Here is a 20,539-nt window from a genome sequence, read left to right on the forward strand (position 1 = left end):
CCCTGTCTAACCATTTGCGAATGCCATAGAATAGTAGTCATTCTCTTACGGAGACATGCTCTACATGGCCAGAGGCTACGTACCAGTACCAATGTGAATCTAAGTCCTTTCACTGATCACATGGTCAAAGGTATTACTTTTGCTATAAAAATAGCGAATAAAATAACAAGGGAAAATAACCTGGAATAATGGCACTGAAAAGCACATAGCACATATAACACATAACATACAATTGTTCCTATATATTGAACTCACCTTGAATTAACCAGGGGTCAAAATAGTAATTTGGGCAACACTTCGGATTTAAATATGACTTTTTTGGCGATGAAACCGGGGTTTTTAGTTGAAAACCGGACTTTACTCGGGCAGAGTTTCGACTTAAAATATAATTTTCTCGGGATCTTCGGGGCGCCGGGACTTGCTTCGGGTGTCGGGATTGATACCGGGACTTCGATTGGTTAAAAGTGGGCTAAATATAGAGTATAGGGTGTAAAAGAGTGAAAGTTTCCAAACAAAACCGGGCTGCCTCGCGTCCCTTTTATAGTTGGCCGAAGCCTCAGAGTACGCTGGGCGTACGCGAGGTGTCACCAGCTCAGAATTTGGGCCTCGGACGTGGCTTCTATGTGGCGACCATGCGAAGACGGTAGACATGGCTGTCTCCGGACCAGGTACGTGCGAGGTACGCTGAGCGTAGCCTCGTGTACGCGGGGCGTATGGCCTTGGATAAGATTTTGATTTTTCATTTATTTTTATTTAATAAATTCAAAAATTCATATCTTTCACATACGAACTCCGTTTTTGACGTTCTTTATATGCACGCGTAGCTAAAATTATGCTCTACAAATTTCGTTTAGAATTCGTCGGCTAATTTTAAATTAATTATTATTATTATATTTTTAACAGACCGGGACAGGAAAATCTGTTAAAAATTCATAACTTCTTCATCCGGCATCCGTTTTCGTCAGACTTTTTACCGTTGTACTACTAATGATGAGATATTCAATTCTCATTTAGGTTGTGTTGGCTAAAAATCACTCGATCTAAAATTCGAGTTTTTAACTGTCTACTGCTAAGCTGAAACTTCGAAAAATCATAACTTCCTCATATGAAGTCAAATTTTGGCGTTCTTTTTATCGAATTTATCGGTTTAATGAATACTACGACTTTCATTTAGATTACTAAGGATAAAAATTAGTTTATCAAAAAACTCACTTTTTACGTCATTCGGCGCCGTGTCGGTTTTGTCGCGAATCTTCGATTGGTCATAATTTCTTCGTTATAACTTGGATTTCGACGAGGTTTTCACCTACAAGTTTCTAACGAGATTATTTACAACTTTCAATAATAAAATTTTACTTATTTCAAATTTTATATTTTCGCTAAATTTCACTATTTGGCTTTTAATTGGAATCTCATAAGACTTCCAATATTTTATGAGTGATTCTAAACATAGTTTTACTTCATTTCTAGTAAAAACTATATGTTAGAACTCAACACTCAATTTCTCATAGTATTTCACAATTTTATTTATTACAAAAGCATGATTTCAAAATGTGTATGTTACAATAAGGCAACCAGATAAAACCAAAATTTCACTTTTTATTGAAAACAAACGAAAATTTGGAACTTATCCTTACAATGCATAAAATGAAAAAGCATGTTTCTAGATATCTCCTAAGACTAATAACAATTTATTAAATTATCCTAACTCCTTAGTAGTAGCTCCAAATTCTGATCTTCGAACCATGTGATCGAAGTCCACCTCTCACAATCAAATTTAGCTCACTTTGCTTAAGCTTCCTTCTTTCTCTTAGATCCTACAATAACATCAAAATGTGATCATCACATCATGTATTAAGAGTACATGAATAGGAACTTGTTAAAATAATGGAGTTAGATAATGGATATACCTGAAGCAGAGTCACACAACATGACTTCACTCTCTGAGATCTTTCAGGTATTTTGGGCAGCTTCTCAAATAATGTCCCTTCAACTTGAAAAAGGAATAAATGGAATCTTTAGGGTTAACACATGGAACTATCTCAGAACTATCCTTTTTCTTTACCATATTATCAAACTTTTTGACATTGGCCAACCCCTTTCCATTGGGAAGAGAAATATTTTCTAGACCACAATTGTCACCGCTGCCAATGTCTAGAGAAACTTTGGAATCAGAACTTTTAAGCACCTTTGCTTTAGATGTGCTCTTAAGCATTTATGCTTCATAAAAAATCAACAATTGGGTCAACTCAATTAGGGTCATGTCAATGTTCATCATATGAAAGTTCTTAAGGAACTGTTCATATGACTTTGGAAGCGAAAGAAAGAACCAAATCAGTGGCTTTCTCCCTTGGGAAAATGACATTCATTCTATCCAACTTGTCAATGTACGATTTCATTTCCAGAACATATGCACACACATAATCTCCATACTGATGTCTACATACCAATAGGGCTTGAGTAGTTTCGTATCTTTCAACTCAAGGAAAATGCGACACTGGAAGAGTTATTGGAGGAGGAGGTGATAGAGTTAAAGAAGCATGATGTCCAATTCCACCATTTCCCAATGAAGAGAAAGCATTTTCACCTTGATTAGAAAGTGGAAGATCATCTTCAGAATGAAGAGGAAAACCATTTCCAAAGGAATGAGGAAGACCATTATTGTCTTGACCTGGCATCTATAACAGGAGAACCGAGAATTCAAGTTAGTTGATTTTAATCCTCAATTATTAACCCATAAATTTTAAATTAAGGCTAGGATCTACATTTTCGATTCGGACTTTCAAGAGGGATGTCGTAGTCAAATTCGAATCTATTTTAGGTAGGTAATGCTTTTAGCAATTTGAATCTTATTAAACTCCTAGATCTTTTGAGATTTTTTGAATCTATCGATGGCATGTTTAATCTCAAATTATGCTCTCACTTTTGTGACTGAGATGCCGAGGATCACAAACGAGATGTGAATGACCATGCAAACCCACTTGGAAACCTCAATGTCATTTATCATCTCACATTGATATGCCGGTTAACCACACACGCTCCATCAAAATCGATAATTCTTGATATGCCGATCATATCTCTTTATAGTCCCTATTAGTGTGTCGGTTAACGACACACACTCCACTAAAGACATATAAAGCATGATGTGTGTTTTTCATGGATTAACATACTTTTCACATTTTTTCTAAAGTAACAAAGAGTGGGATTTTAAAAATAGTTTAGTTACTTTATATCATTATACTTATTAATAAGATTATGTCCTATCAAATCCGTTCGGCTAACGACCCTGCACCACACAGGAGAGCAGTGGGTGAGAGTGGACACTCATTCAACAACCATTTCATAGGCCACTTCCTTATACACTCTTTATAGCATGGTTTTGTGAATGAGGCGTACTAGCGATTTGACTGACTTTTCTTATACATATAATACATTAAACTTTTACTACTATATATAAGGTGTATTTTAAAGCTTTTCTAAAATACTAGGTTTAATTTTAAATTTTTCAAAATTAATATAAAATTAATTTAATTTAAAAATAAACAATTTTGATTTAATCTTTATCTTTTAATTAACCAATTAATTAATTTAACTTAATTAGTATGGATCAAATAATTATTTACAATTAAACGATTAATAAAATAATTCAATTTAATCCCTATCCCAAGCCTTCTATTTTTTGAAAAAGGGTTAGGGTTTACTAAGTTTAATTGTTCAAATTGTAAAGCTCTTAAAATAACAAATAAGGAAACAAGGCAAGCCCTAGAGTGGATCCTTAAATTTCAAAAATTAGGCAAGGGGGCTAGGGTTTCTAAAACCCTTGCAAATTTCAAAAATATAGGGTGGATGCTAGGGTCAAGAACCTTAGAAGATTTTAAAATTTGCCTCTTTAAGGTTTACTTTCTATAAACCTAATTTTGATATATTCAACTTTGTGCAACATCAATGAGAATAATGGTTCTGATACCGCTGATGGGTTTTATATGTTACAAAAACTAATTTTTGGCAGAAAAATATAAATCCTAAGTTCACATGCACCCTAAAAGGATGCATGTTCTCACTATTATTTGCAAACAACTATTAAATATCAAGAACCCTAGAATTACATTTCTATTTTCGGAAATCACTAAAGGGTTATTAGAAAATACATATCTTATGTTTATTATAGTAAATAAACTAGTAATCCTTCCTTGTAAGTCTTTAGAAAGCAAGCACTAGAAGTCTCATGCCTATAATGACTCACACCCAAACCCTAGCAAGTTGGAGGCTAAAGAGGAGAGAGGAGGAGAGGAAGGATTTTCGGTTTTCTCTTAGGAATAATGACCATCGAAAATATGAAACCTTAAGAGGGTTTATATAGATGATTGGGGATGATATACATAAGGCAGTTTCCTTGGATAAGCCTTATCCTATTTTCTTGCTCCTTAAGGACTCCTACACTTCTTTATTGCCCAAGAAAACCCCCTATAACCATTCTAGAATTCACCCCCTCCTCATGGGAGGTTCTAGAATTGGTCAATGTTTAATTTTTGAGCATTGTAACCTTTAGTCTTTCAACTTTTAATTAATCCAATTAATTCGAAAATTAATTCGAATTAATTTCTGATTAATTCTTAATTAAATAATATTATTTATAATTAATATATTATTCTTAAAATATATTAATAAATTATTTATTTTGATTTCTATTTAATTTATTAATCATATAATAAATTAATAACTAAGCCACTCTCTCCAAATAGCATTCCAGTCCGTTACTAGGTTTGAGGGCAACCCAAAAGGACTTTGCTAATAATTCAAGATTTTACTAATTTAGTTATTGGTTTAGACACCTAATCCAACATTGATGATGTCCCCAAACTCAGAAAGAGGAGGAAACCCTCTGAAAGGTTCATTTTGCAAAAGCTTAAGAAGCAAGTGTTTGACAAAAATAATGGTGGTTCATCTACTACTAATCCAGTTAGTTTAGAGTAGTGGGTTAAGTACATTAGAGGTATAGTGGGGAGGGTATACATGAGCACATGTAGCCATTTTTGGTAAATATTTACATATTTCACTCACTAAATGCAACATATATCCATTTGTTCTATGTTACCATGTAGGTTGCCTTTTTGCGAACCTTTCTAGGCTTTTGGGTATAATTGGATGGATCGTACATGTTAGTGATATGTGAACAAACCTAATGAAGTGAACACACCATCTTATTATGTTATGATCAATGTGTTTATGATAGTTTATTTTTAATTTCTTTAATTTATGTCATGTTGGTGTTAATCTCATAGTAAATAGATAATGTGCATTGGTTAGGACATAAGGAATGTATTCCTTTCCTTTTTACAATTTCGGATTACCATTACTAAATAGGCATTGTACTTCCAATTTACTGCATTACCATTCACACAACACCATTTCCCTAATCATTTAGACCATAACCATTTAAACAAGCTAAATATAGACAACAACTTCATTACTATTCAAAATTATTTGATTAGAAATTCAATAGAATCCATCATATACACAACAACTTCATTACCATTCAAAGAAGCTAAATATTATATCATAACCATTCAACTCCAAACTTGTGAAGTTAAAACTAAATTACATCTATATCACTACTGAAATAAGACATAACAATATAGGCACTAGCAGTCTTATAATCAAACTCAACGATGTGAACGTCTCTATCTATCTATCTATCTATTTATCTATCTATTTATCTATCTATCTATCTATCTATCTATCTATCTATCTATCTATCTATCTATCTATCTATCTATCTATCTGCTCTAGGTGCTACAGTTGCTTGTTAGAACCCCTAAATTCTTCAACATCAAACCATTTGAAATAACCACAACCACCTTTTTTAAAAATAGAGAAATTTTTTCATGAAAAAAGGGTGATGGCAGGAGAAATAAATATAACATATTTATCTGATAATTAGGGCATCCACGAAACCTTCTATCTGGGTTGTCTGATGTACGTGAGACATAAACATGTACATCACCACATTTGCATCTGATTAAGCCTATACTCTTGCGTCTTCAAACTCCAGTGACGCTTGATTTTGTTTTTAATGTTGTCATTCGAGCGTACAAGAACTGAGGTATCACATTTTGTTGGGAGAAAGGGGTCATATACCGTGGAAGTTGTTTTGACCAAGGGTTGTTAACCATTTTATCCTAGTAAGCAAAAGAGGCCACGTATGTATCTCATTTGGTGAGGGCAACCGACTAACATGTTATTAGTGTGTTAAATGCCATAAAATTGCAAAACTAAGCAAGTATCTGATATTAATGAACAAATAAGCATGGTACTAAGTTGGCCTCGAGCCTTTACGCAAGGTCTCTCTCTCTCTCTCTCTCTCTATATATATATATATATATATATATATATATATATATATATATATATATATATATATATATATATCATGTTCGCAAGATAGTAGGTATATCCTTTCAATACTTGAAAAGACCTAGTCTTATGGAGCCATAATGTTCGGACTTTAAATTTCAAGATAGCGTATTCGTCAAGTTTGAACTTTATATTTCAAGACGTAGGGGGTGTGAAGTTTGAATTTTATATTTCAAGGCGTAGGGGGTGTGGGCATATAGCGTTTGAAAGTTTCTAACTTTTGACGGTTGATAAACGTTCTGTTTTGAACAAATGTCTCGTTTAGCGCTACACGTTTTTAGCGTTTAGTTAAAAAAACGCTCTAAATCTAAAAGTTATATCACCTAAAGAGAACGTATCCAGCTTTCAGCTACTTGCTAGTTTTGTTAAACACACTCTTAATCTTGTGACTTGTGGTACTTGTTTACAAAATAACCCTCATGTTTCTTATTAATTCCGAAAAATATTTTTCAAAAAGGAAAAACTAAAGAAAACACGTTTAACAAAAATTCCAAACCTATATGTGTTGGTTTAAAAGACTTTTTAAGAGTTGTTCCTTTACTTAATGAATCTAATGGAATAAACATTTAGTCTAGACATCTTTATGTATATATGATTGTTTTTAACTTAATTTAAATAGATTTATTGGGTTGAATTGAAAAAAAATAACTTAATATATTAAAAAAATTATGGTAATGTTTGTTTTGAATGAAGTAAAATGTATTTAAGTTTATTTATTTATTTTTATTTTATAATGTACTTATTTTTTTTAAAAAAAATTATTTGTTTTTTAAAGTCTTCTATAAAAAAGAATGATGGTGTTCTTGAAGACGACAGGGATGGTCGTGGTTGAGAAAATGATACTATGGTGATAGTGGATAAAAAATATGATATTCTTAATAGAATTTAAAAAATATATTCTAAAATTAGAAGTTATTATTTTAGTCTATTGGAAAAAAAAATCAAAACAATATTTTTATGTTTTTTGAAAAACAAAAAATATTTTCTTTAAATATCTTTTCCCCACAAACATACAAGGTCAAAAAGATTTAAAAAAAAAAACTAAAAACTAAAAAAAAAAAAAAACAAACACCATGTATAATTTATGGTTTTTCTTTCGTTTTTTATCCTAACATTGAGTTTGCGAAATTTGTTTATTGAATGTAAAAATAAAATAATTATTTAATCTCATTCCAACTTTATTTATTCGGTTTAAAAGAAATAAAAACTTTATATAAATAACAATATTAGAATATCATTACTCATTACTCATTACTCATTTACCCATTTATTCATGCGTACCACTCCCAATTCGACCATACAAAATATTCAATTTTCATTTCAATTTGTACAAGATAGTACAAGATAAATACAAACGGCTATCGTAATCAAAAGAAGAAAGTAATTAGAACTAAAGGAGGTGCAATTTGCAGTTCCGTGTAAGATGAGGGGTTGAAACTAAATAATTTACATTGAGAAGTGACTAAACTGTAAAAATAAGTCAAAAGTCGATTAGCAGTAAGAACCACGATGAAGACCACGATCTCTGAGAATTCCAGAGTACAGGGCCATCCGATTTGCTGGAATACCCTCGTTTTTTACTATTTTCTTTTGAGCCCCTTCATCTTTCAAATTTGACGAATAACTCCGGTTTTGAGAAAGATTCTTACTTTGAAGCCTTCTTCTAAACTCTTCTCCATTTCCACTGGGTTCCATGACATCCTCTGCAAAGTGTACTTTCTTGTGCTTTTTCTCTCTCTTCTTCCCATCTGCAAAGTAAGTTAAAAAAAAGGTTAGAGAGAGAGAAAAAGATAGTCAACGGATAAGTTTGACCAGACCAAAATTCAAGAAAATCGACAAGAAACTTGTGAAAGAAAGAAACCTGAGGAGATACAGGGTCTTGGGTGAGGGATGATTGAGAATTGGACGGTAGTGACGGCGGCGGTGGAGGGTTGTTTCTGGAGGCGGAAGGCGAGGAGGAGGACGGTGCCGGAGACGGCGGCCATGGCGGTGGCTAACACCATCCCATTTGAAGCCAAGATTGATGACATGATCTTTGTTTTTGGTTAATTCTTGCAAATTTGGAAGATTAAAGAAACGGGTATGAGAAAATTTCAAGCTTTTGTTGTGGGAATGAGGGAAAAAGAAGAAGGCATGATCAAGAAACTTGGAGTATGAATGTGTGTATGAGTGTGTGTATTATTTAAGAAATAGGGGATGGATAGTTTGAACAAAAGGGGAAATATTATATTGTTGGGTTGGTTGGTTCTTGAAAATGGGGTGTGAACTTTTCTTTGAACAAGTGAAGAAAAAGCATTGAATGATTGGTTCAAATAGAAACCCTTTTAAAGAAGACAACAACTTCACCTTCGCACCATAAGAATAAGAAAAATAATAATAATATAATTATTTACAACAGATTATTGTGACATACTAGATAAGAATTATAAATTCTCTGAATAATTATACGGGCATGTTATCTGAAAATTGATAGCTAGAAACTCATAGATGTCTTTACATCATAAAAATAAAAAAATAAATAATAAGAATGTAATTATTTAAAAAAAGGTCATTGTGATATAGTATATAAGATTTATAAATTTTCTCAATTCATAGCTAGAAGCTCATAGATGTCTTTACATCATAGAAATAATAATAATAAAATAATAACAAATGTAATTATTTAAAAAGGGCCATTGTGATATACTATATAAGAGTTATAAATTTTCTCAATAATTATATGGGTATAAAACTAATTGGTAATTTGGAAACTCAGGGCCAGATACACGAAATTGTAGTTTTTATTTATAAAGAAAAATTTGATAAAAGTAATTATTAGGTTTTAAATATACAAAATTAAATAAAACTAAAAGTTAAAAAGTTCCTAAAAGATTTTTAAAATAGATTAATTCTTTAAAATTTATTATTTAAAATAAAAGTTAGAAGTTCATGTTATAAAACAAAAACAATTTTGATTTCTTCTCTTTAAAAAAAACAAACAATTTTGATTTCCTTTTAAACTAAAAACTAAAAATTTCTAAAAACATCAGATAAAGTTCGTACAAAACATAATGACGTAGAGATAACTAAATATGATAGTGATTTAGTTATACTGTGTATGAATTTTTGACCAATTTTTTTTATTAAATAGGTATAATTTTGAAAATATTTACCAATCAAGGTTATTTTGTAATTTAATAACATACACGCCATAACTCTACCAAATCCATGATGCCTCACTAGTTGTCCAGACTTTAGAAACCGGTTCTGTTAGATTAAGATGGTTAAGATTATAACTAAATTGGTATACACTTGATTAGAAGCAAAGTCATTTTTGGGTTCATCATAACTATTAATTGTGTACAATAACATTTGGAGAGAGAAGTTAATTTATTAATTTATTATATGATTAATAAATAATAATAAATGATTTGTTAATATATTATATGAATTCCAGAACCTTCCAGGGCTTGGATGGTTTTGGGAAGGATCTTAGGAGGATCTGAAATATTTCTTATAGATAATTAAGGGATTGGATAATTATGTAATTTGAAATATTAATATTATATTCAAATTAGGGTTTCTAAGGTTCCTTGTATCAGCTATAAATAGGACCCCTTGGCATATGGATTTTGTCCATTCCTTCATCCCAAGAGAATAGCAAATTTTTTCACCTCTTCTCCTCTCTCCTCAAGTCTTCTAATTGCTACGGTTTGGGTACAAACCATTAGAGGCATTGAGCTTTTGGTGCTAGACTTTCTGAAGAAATGAAGGGCTAGATGAAGGATTTATTTGCAATATTAAATCAAAGGTATGTAAACCTAACTTATGAATTTCGATTTCAATAGGGTTCTTGATGTCCAATTGTTCATTGCTATCAATTAGAGAAAACATCGATCCTTTATAGGTTACATGTAAGATTTTCCGCTACACGTGTTTTTTTTTTTGTTATAACCTACAAAACTCATCAGCTATATTAGAACCACTGTTATCTATTGATTGTGCGTAAAATTGTGTAGCACCTGATTCCTGGTATGCATTTAATTCAAGCATTTTTATGTTTTTCTCTGGGACTCGACGAGTCGGAGGACCCACTCGTCGAGTAGAGTCGAGATCCGCAGACATCTTAAGTGATATACTCGACGAGTCGGGAGACGGACTCGGCGAGTAGGCGCTGTACGAGTAAAGCCCTAAATCTGAGGGTTTGCACCTATATAAACACCTTAACTCAGCCTTCCTTGTCCCTAACACTCCCTTAAAGGTGGTATCGAAAACCTAGCTGTTTGTGTGTGTGTTAAGGTCATTTTGGTGCTCTTGGTTGGTTTGTGAAGCTTGGAAGGAAGGAAGAAGCTTGGAAATTAGAGTTGGGGCTTGTAGATTCAGAGATCTTGCTTCATCTTCAGCTTAAGTAAGGTAAATGCCCCCTGTTTTGGTCTTCCTTTTTAGTTGTTCATCTTTAGGGATTAGATTCATGGTGCAATTAGGGCTTCTTAAGCCATTTTCGGATTTGTAAGGTGATTCATGGGGTTCTACTTCCAGATCTGACTCATTGGAGGGGTCTCATGGCATAAAGGTGCCAATTCTATGGCCATGAGAGCCCCATGCACATTGTAGAGCACCTTCTATGGACTTTTGAGCTAAAATCCCCATGCATGTGCATCAAGTTTGGAACTTTACGTATAAAATGGACATTAGGAGGCCAGATCTATGGTTTTGGTGTGTTAAATCCCATTTAGATCGACTGTATAGAAATGGTCAAGGTTGGACTCGGCGAGTCGGTGCGTTTTCAGCCATCTTAAACCCTTCTGAGATGGTCAGTTGTTAGAAAAGGGAGTCCTATAATCGTTTAGACGTGTTGGGAGACCTGGAGTTCATAGGACTCGACGAGTGCTAGAACAGACTCAACGAGTCCAAGGCAATCTCCTAATGGCTGAAGATGAACTCGACGAGTTGTTCATACAACTCGGCGAGTCAAGGACATGACTTGTTCATCAGAAGAAGGTGAACTTGATGAGTTGTTCATACAACTCGGCGAGTCGGATGAAGGTTAATTTGATGATCATATAGACAAGGAACTCGTTGAGTCGTTGATAAACTCGACGAGTAGAGTCGTGGATAAGGACGGGTAAAGGGTAGGGACTCGACGAGTTGGCGGCCCAACTCGGTGAGTCGAGTCAACTAGAAGTTGACTTTGACTTGGACTTGGTTAAGGGTAAAATAGTCATTTTACCCTAAGAGTAGATATCAGATTCTAACTGAGTGTTTTGTGGGGATTATAGCCCGAGGGTTTCCGGAGTAGTAGCAAACAGAGGTTTCCCGCACAGATTATTAGCAGCTACTCATACGAGGTGTGTTACCTTCCAGTAGCGGTGGGTCTACGGCCACAATGCTGGCCCACCAGTAGGAGTTGTATGTTGGATGATTGTCTTTGTGATATCATCTAGGTTTGCTACTACCTGATATGTTATATACCGACATGATATGTTATATGTAGTAGTAGAGTTCGGTTGTTAGGATCGAAGGGTAGTTCGGACACCCCATATATGTCTGATAGTATGTTTATGTTATGTTATATGCTATAGTAGCAGTAGGGGGTGGAATAGTCCCCGAGGGTCGGTTGTTAGGACCGACGGGTATGTCAGCACCCCAGAATGGGTTGTCATGGGTAGGTCAACACCCCAGAATGGATTGACACGAGTAGATCGGCACCCCAGAATGGTCGTACCGGGTAGGTCGGGCACCCCAGAATTGCCCGACAGTATGTATACTATGTGATCGTATGGTATGTGGTACAATGGGGGAACTCACTAAGCTTCGTGCTTATAGTTTTCAGTTGTGTTTCAGGTACCTCTTTAGCGAAGGGGAAGGAGCCGGCGCGGTAGCTGCACATCATACACACACCTTAGATTAGGGTTGTGCATGGGTCGGTTTTGGACCCAAACCCAACCCAACCCATAAATGGTCGGTTTATAGTTTTCAGAACCCAATAGGATCGGTTTCTGGTCGGTTCGGTTTCTTGGGTTCTGAGGTCGGTTTGGGCGGTTTTTCGGTTTCTTTGGTTCAACCCATATATTCATGGGTTCTGGGTTTAAACCCATGGGTTTTGGGGTTTTAACCCATTTTCCATAAATGAAGCAACAAGTTAATAATTCAAAAAACACCAATTTAAGTTAAATACTTCAAAAAGCATGAGTCTTACAACAAGTAGTCTATTACAAGTTACAACCAAAGTCCGAAATAGTTTATTACAACAAAAAAACAATCAAGTATGGGACCGTTTCTTGGGGCGGTTTGTCGGTTTTAAGTATGGGTCGGTTTCTGGGTAAAAACCAAAACTGAACCCGATTTTTCGGTTTTTAAAAAATTCAAACCCTAACTGTCGGTTTTGCTTCGGTTTCGGTTTTTTCGGTTTTGGTTTTGTCGGTTTTAGTCAGTTTCTTGGTTTGGGTTTGCTCACTCCTACCTCAGATTCCGCACTATGAGATTCCTTGGGATTGTACTCTGACATTATCACTATTTTACGATTTGGGTTTTCAAATATTATACAATGTTTTTGAGATGTTATGATTCGACAATATTTTCCTACGAATGTTTAATTAAATTAATTAATTAAAATGAAATTTTTTGGACGTGAAAATTGGGTCGTTACAAGTTGGTATCAGAGCCCTGGTTTGAGGGATTCGGACACACCCTCGGGGGTGTTTGGACTCAAATCGAGGGATTAAAAGCTTTTACAAGAAAATGGTTTTCTAAAGAATAATTTAAAGGAGTTTTGAGAAAGAGAGAAATGTGTGATGTGCGCGACCAGACGAGCTCATGTAAGTATTCCCCAAAGTACCCATACAAGTTTATATTATGTTTATCAGCTTCAGTAGAACAACATGGTAGAATAGGACTAAGAATCCAGGAATGATGCCTTATGTGCCTTCTTATTGTGCTTCAGCTTATGAGGATTGCATGCTAGTATTGAGTAGACAGTAGTAGGATAGCCTGTATGGGTTATGCCTGATAGTATGAGCTTAGCATTATATGCTAGTACAGTTTCTCGTTATGAGAATATAGTTGCTTGAGTAGTTTCCTGTGTCCGAATGCTGCTTGCTTCGTGCTTGTAGAACTCTGAATGATGGGAGTTAGCCATTAGGTAAGTACGTCGCGTCACATGTGATTAGGATTTAATAATCTCAGAGTGCTGCATTTTTCTTTATTGCACAACTCTCGTTTGAGTCTAACCATTGTAGGGACGAGTTTTTTACTCGAAGGATTATCTGAGCCTCGTTACATGTGATGGTATTCAGGTGGTGGCTAATTAGCATCACAAGGAGGCCTTCAGCAGCTGAGGACCGGTTTGGGTGGAGTCAGAGATTTTCCCTAGGGTAAGCCTAGGATGAGAGTAGTAGAGATCAATAGAAGTAGTAGTGACTTGGTGGAGTCGATGCGACTCTTGAGGAAAGTACAGATAGATGTGGAAGGTAGTATGGGCCCGTACTACTGAAAGCAGAGGATCCGTACTTGAATCGAGGAAGGCTGAGGCAAGACCAAGGAACTCTTGATGGATACGATCCCTCTAGAGATGTCAGTATCACTAACAGTTGTCATTATGTATTACAGAATGGTGGTACTACGTCCGAGGCCAACAGTTGGCAGCTCAGGAGAGGGATCGGGTTCAGGTTCAGGCTCCGAACCAGTGGATGAGAGGCTACGCGAGTTCATCGCGTCCGAGATCACTAGAGGCATCCTTGATGCGACCCCGGTCATCTTTGGGTTGATCAAGGAAGGGATTGTCGAGCTGATGGAGGATCGCCTTAGGGAGTTCAGGAGTGACATGGCGACCGCCCAGTCAGGATCACGCACACTATCCTTTAAGGACTTCAGGGGCAGTGGCGCGCCAGATTTCCATGGGGCAAAGGACCCCATTGCTGTCAGGCGATGGATTGCATACATTGAGTGTGCACAACTGACTAGCTTCTTCCGGAGGGGTCGAATGTGAGATATGCAGCAGGGTGCTTGAGAGACAAGGCTAGAGATCGGTGGGAGTCGGTTTGTGACTCTCTGGGAGCCTCGGCTGTTGAGGCTATGACGTGGCCGGACTTTGTGACTCGGTTCAGAGCGGAGTTTGCACCTACAGTAGAGATCCAACAGTTGGCTAGGGAGTTTTTAGACATGAGAAAGACGACGGAGACAATGTCGGAGATCACCACCAAGTTCCGGGAGAGGGCGTTACTGGTGCCCCAATATGCCGGAGATGAGGACATGAGGAGGACCCGCTACCATGACATGTTACGAGCCGACATTCGGGAGCATGTTAGTTTTTCAGCTCGCCCTACCTTGGATTCCATGATTGCTAGGGGAAGGGAAAGGGAGATTGATCTAGAGCACATCTGGAAGAGGAAGGTAGAGGAGGGGCAGGTGATTGGGGCTTCGGGGAAGAAGCCTAAGGGATCAGATGGTAGGCCGAAAGGCCAGTCAGGACAGGGCCACTGCAGGAAATGCGGCCGACCACACGAGGGAGCATGTAGGCTGGGATCGTCGGGCTACTATAAGTGCGGCAAGACGGGGCATTTCAGCAGGGATTGTACCGCCCCTGCACCTGCTATTCAGACGTCAGAGTTGCTGTGTTTCCATTGCAACCAGAGGGGCCGCAAGAAGGCCAATTGCCCCCAGTTGACAGCAGCAACGCCAGTGAAGGCGCCAGCTCTAGCAACACTGCGGATTACTGATGGCAGACAAGGCATGGCGGAGGCTCCAGTGGTGAGGAGCCGGGCCTTCCAGTTGAATACCGTGGAGGCACGCGCCGCACCCGATGTGGTGACGAGTATGATTCTTCCCCTCTGATCTATTTATATGACGTTTATGGTATTGATATATGCTTTGTATATGCATGTTTAGGGTCGTTCCATGTGAACGATATTCCAGTACAGGTGTTGTTTGATTCAGGTGCCACTCGATCTTTTGTTTCTCTTGCGCTTAGCAAGAGGTTTTCCGAGTCTTGTGGCATGTTGGATTGCCCTTTAGAGGTAGAGATTGCCGATGATCGATCGGTGCGAGCATCAGCAATATTCTGAGATTGTGTGTTGAGATTATTCAAGCAACGCTACCAAGTAGACTTGGTTCCCATACCTTTGCGGGGGAACAAGGTTATGATCGACATGGATTGGCTAACCCCCAATTGGGCGGTGATCGACTGTGCGCAACAGTTGGTGCCGATCAGGACCCCAAGTGGGGGAGAGCTGGTGATTCAGGGCACCAGACCATAGTGAGGACCAACTTTATGTTCAATAGCGAGGGTTAGGCGTTACCTTCAGCAGGGTTGCGCAGGATATGTCGCCTATGTCATGGATACCCGGGAGGCGGGTAGGGCGACGGTGAGTGACGTTCTGGTGGTGCGGGACTACGCTGATGTGTTCCCTGAGGAGCTTCCTGGGATATCACTGGAGCGACAGGTGGAGTTTTGGATTGACCTAGTCCCTGGTGCGGCTCCGATTGCCAAGGCACCGTATCGGTTGGCTCATCCCGAGATGTAGGAGTTGTCTACGCAGCTGCAGGAGCTACTAGACAAAGGATTTATCAGACCGAGCAGTTCGCCTTGGGGACCCTCGATTCTATTTGTTAAGAAGAAGGACGGGTCACATCGCATGTGCATAGACTACCGGGATCTGAACAAGGTAATAGTGAAGATCCTTTACCCACTACCGAGGATTGACGACCTCTTTGACCAGCTTCAGGGGGCATCTTGGTTTTCCAAGATTGATTTGCGCTCGAGTTACCATCAGATGAGGGTCAGAGAGGAGGATGTGCAGAAGACTGCATTTCGGACTCGCTATGGCCATTATGAGTTCGTGGTGATGCCCTTCGGGGTCACGAATGCTCCTACCGCGTTCATGGATCTCATGAACCGCATTTGTAGACCGATGATGGATCGGTCCGTGATAGTATTTATTGACGATATCTTGGTTTACTCCAAGACGCAGGAGCAACATGCGGAGCATCTGCGGGAGGTTTTGGATACTCTGAGGAGGGAGAGCTTGTACGCCAAGTTATCCAAGTGTGAGTTTTGGTTGCGCGAGGTGCAGTTTCTTGGGCACCTTGTCAATCAGAATGGGATTCTGGTTGACCTGGCCAAGGTGGAGGCCGTGATGCGATAGGAGGTTCCGAAGTCTCCATCTGAGATTCGTAGTTTCCTGGGATTAGCCGGCTACTATCGGAGATTCATCCAGGATTTCTCCAAGATAGTCATGCCATTGACTCGGCTTATGAAGAAGGCCGTAGTTTTCCGTTGGGGGCCCGAGCAGCAGGCCGCATTCGAGACTCTGAGATAGAGATTATGCGAGGCGCCGATCCTAGCCTTGCTTGAGGGCATAGATTTGTGGTATATTGTAACGTGTCTATTGTGGGTTTGGGCACGGTTTTGATGCAGAGAGGGCACGTTATTGCATATGCTTCGAGGTAGCTGAAGCCTCATGAGGCGAATTATCCGACGCATGATTTGGAGCTGGGGGCTGTTGTTTTTTCCCTCAAGATTTGGCGTCATTACCTCTATGGGGTTCGTTGTACCATTTACACGGACCACAAGAACCTGAGGTATCTCATGGATCAGCCGAATCTGAACATGAGGCAGCGTTGGTGGCTGGACGTGGTGAAGGATTACGATTGTGAGATCCTTTACCACCCGGGGAAGGCCAACGTGGTGGTAAATGCGCTTAGCCGCAAGGCAGCACCGATCAGAGATATCTGCATGCGGATGACAGTACTAACCCCATTATTGGAGCAGAACCGAGAGGCCCAACAGGAGGCTATGAAGGAGGAACATCGAAAGAGTGAGCGTATAGTGGGTCAGGTTTCGTCCTTCGACTATGACATCAGGGGATTATTGACACTACACCGCAAGGTGTGGGTTCCATACCACGGAGGTGTGTGCCAGGTTCTGATGGAGGAGGCGCACAAATCTCGATTCTCCATTCATCCCGGAGCGACGAAGATGTATAGGGATCTTCTGTTGGATTAATGTCTAAGTCCATAACTATATTTGGTATGTACATGACCCGACCCGGCATGGTCCATTTGGGTTGCACTTCACCGACACAATTTATATGGATAGTCTTTTGAGAATAGTATATTTATGATTAATATTAATATATTATAAGTTCTAATATGTTAATATAGAATCATATTATTTAATTAGTATTGATCAAGACTTAATTTAGAATTAATTTTGTGATCAAAATGAACTAATTAAATATGGACTCTTATATATATATATATGGAATGGGCCAAGTTCATTTAGGTTGGGCTAAGCTTTCATGGATAGTCCATGGAGCTTTAACCCATGGATCATATGAAATGAAAGGTCATGGGTTTAACCCTAGTTTCCATACTATATAAAGATGTCCTTGGTTGGTGAAATTGGCACTAGTGTAGGTACACTAAGAGGGCTAGCCAATTTCACTAGAGAGAACCAAGTATCCATATTCTCTAAAGTCTTCCAAGGTGTTTTGGTGATTTGTGATTCCATTTGAGGCTTCCACACTATTGGGGCTAAGCTCTTAAAGCTTGAAGACATCAAGCTACATCAAAAGGTATGTCATCTAACTAGAACTTTGTAGTATAAGAACTTCATAATATTCCAGTTAGGATTAAAGCCTTGGAAAGTTCTTATTTGCATGTATAATAGAGAAAACATAGATCCAAGGTTTATAGGGTTGCATGTACACCATAGGAGTGTTAGAATGCTTAAAACCCATCAGTGGTATCAGATCCATGGGTTGTTTTCTGTTATATTAATGCAAATGTTTTATTTTCAAAGTTGGAAAAAAAGGAAAAAAAACATGACATTTGTCAAATTTTAAGATAATTACTTGTTTTTGTGAAAAACTAATTATTTGTAAAATTTGAATCATTTTCTATATGAGTTGAATTAGGTCAAATTTAGTAAAAGATAAAATTATATGATTATTTTATTAGTTTTAAAAGTTTGATCTAAAGAGTTTTTTGAAACCTCCATAAGTTATGGATATGAAAGGTTTTAAAAAAATTGATTCAAAGTTTTTTTATGGAGTTACAAAACTTGGTCTTAATGTTTAAAGAATTCCATAACTTGTTCTTAAGTTATGGAACATGAAAAGTTTCATCATAAAAGAAACATTAAACTCCATAAGTTATGGATTACCAAAAGTTTTATGTTTTCTTGTTTTATGAGTTATTTTTTAGATTAATGAAAAATATGTGTTAGATGTTTTCAATCCAAATTAATCTAAAAGTTGTTCATAAAATGTATTTTTGTAACTTGTCCTAGGGTTATATGAAAAGTCACATTTATGAATCTTAAAAACTCATAAAAATGCCTTAGGTTATAAAAAAATGAAGAGTCTTTTCTTATAAATAGTTTTTATGGCTCCATAACTTGTCCTCAAGTTATGGATGTCCAAGAGTCTATTCATTAAAAGTTTTAAAGCTTTAATTAAAACTCATAAGTTATGAAAATCCAAGAGTTTTGAATAGTTTCAAAACTTGCCCTCAAGTTTTGGAATTTGAAAAGTTTTCTTTTATGAATACTTTAATTCCAAGTTAAGCCCTTAGAACTTTAAAGATTTAAAATTCAACCCTTATACTTTATAATATTATAAGTTAATAATATTTATATATGTATAAGAGCAAGTCAGTCTTACCGTTAGTAGGCCTCATTCACGAAGCCGGTCTATAAGGGGGGTATAAGGTTACTGCCTATAAAATGGCAGTTTAATGGGTGTCCACTCTCACCCACCGCTTCCTTGACTGGTGGAGGGTCGTTAGCCGAACGGGTAGGACAAGGACTATAATTCTCCCTTCATTAAAAGTATTAATGATAAATACTAAGTAACTAAACCATTTATAAATACCCAATCTTAGTTACTTAGGAAAATGTGAATAAGGTGCTAATCCATGAAATTACACTTTACACTTTGTTTAAGTCGGTTAGTGGAGCGTGTGTGGTTAACCGGCACACAAACTCGTATTTAACAAGGTAGGCAAAGGGTAACTTAATGTTTATCATAGTATCGATGGAGCGTGTGTGGTTAACCGACACATCGATTGAGGGGTAAACACTTAAGGGTACCAAGTAATTTGTATGGTTACTTCACACATTGTTTTGTGATCCTCGGCATCCCAGTGACAAAACCTAAAGGGCACACTCGAGATTGAAACATGCCATTGAACAGTTCAATGAATCTCAAAGATCTAGGAATTTCAAATCCAATTAAAACCTAATTAATTATTTCGTTTTTCATGGTGGAAATTGGTGAATCGTCATTCACCTACCTTCAAATATTCTATAGCTTGGATTACGGCATCCCTCTTCCAAGTTATAAAATAGTTTGTTGGGTCCTAGCCTAATATTTCATATTGGATGTTATATTAAGGACGTTAAATCAACTATCTTGAATATCTCCCAAAAGATGTCTAGTTCAGACATCTATGATATTCCCAAATATCTTGGAACTTCACTTCCTCCACCTCCTCCAATTATTCTCCCTAACCCACAAGTTCAAGGCCACTCAAGCCCTATTGGCAAGGCAAGGTCTAGGTGTGATCACATCTTGGAGATGAAGTCACATGCTGACAAGCCGGGAGAGTTGGGTGTCAAAGTCTTGAGAAAGTTAGTGGTTCAATCACTTTCTAAGTCACATAGTGAGTTCCTTTGGGACTCCTATGAAATAGACTATGACAAGACCCTTAATGATCTTATCTATTTGCTTGGTGCTGCTAAATCATAAATGATTTAGTGTACTAGTAAAGCAAATTTGATTAGGAGATCAACTTCCCAAAACTTTATGGACAGGGACAATAGTGACATAGGAAATCCAGAAATGCATTCTCTTCCCAATGGAAAGGGATTGGCCATAGTCAATTTGGTTGACCAAATGGTAAAGTGTAAGGCTAAGTCTGAGATAGTCCCATGTACTATTACCTAAGGGTCCATATGTTTCTATTGCCAAATGAAGGGGCTTTGGTTACGAAACTGCCAAACTTACCTAAGGATGGTAAAGTCAATAAGTTTGACTTTATTTCAGGTAAAGTCCATTGTCTAACTCTATTAAGTTCCTACTTGGAGATTCTTATTACATTATGTGGCTGGGGTCACATGGTGATGTTTTAAGAATCAAATAAAAGT

The 20,539-nt window shown here is 37.3% G+C and overlaps 1 protein-coding gene across 1 annotated transcript; it reads right to left on the bottom strand.

The window, feature by feature from the left end:
• Positions 1-7,704: 7,704 nt before the first annotated feature.
• On the bottom strand, positions 7,705-8,612 carry LOC145053695 (uncharacterized). Its single transcript, XM_079001785.1, has 2 exons — positions 8,276-8,612; positions 7,705-8,162 (listed from the first exon to the last, which is right to left on the bottom strand). Exons 1-2 carry the CDS (start codon positions 8,442-8,444, stop codon positions 7,906-7,908), a joined length of 426 nt encoding a protein of 141 aa, XP_078857911.1. The 5' UTR covers positions 8,445-8,612; the 3' UTR covers positions 7,705-7,905.
• Between the last annotated feature and the right edge of the window lie 11,927 nt (positions 8,613-20,539).

This window comes from Lactuca serriola, chromosome 5, assembly GCF_051521515.1.
Source record: "Lactuca serriola cultivar US96UC23 chromosome 5, Lser_US96UC23_V15, whole genome shotgun sequence".
NCBI lineage: Eukaryota > Viridiplantae > Streptophyta > Magnoliopsida > Asterales > Asteraceae > Lactuca > Lactuca serriola.

Bases quoted from the DNA above. Each gene is read 5' to 3' on its own strand.
- LOC145053695 (XM_079001785.1), bottom strand. From the start codon at position 8,444: ATGTCATCAATCTTGGCTTCAAATGGGATGGTGTTAGCCACCGCCATG. The intron at 8,163-8,275 runs GTTTCTTTCTTT...CTTACTTTGCAG, and splicing joins AAGACCCTGTATCTCCTCAG to ATGGGAAGAAGAGAGAGAAA.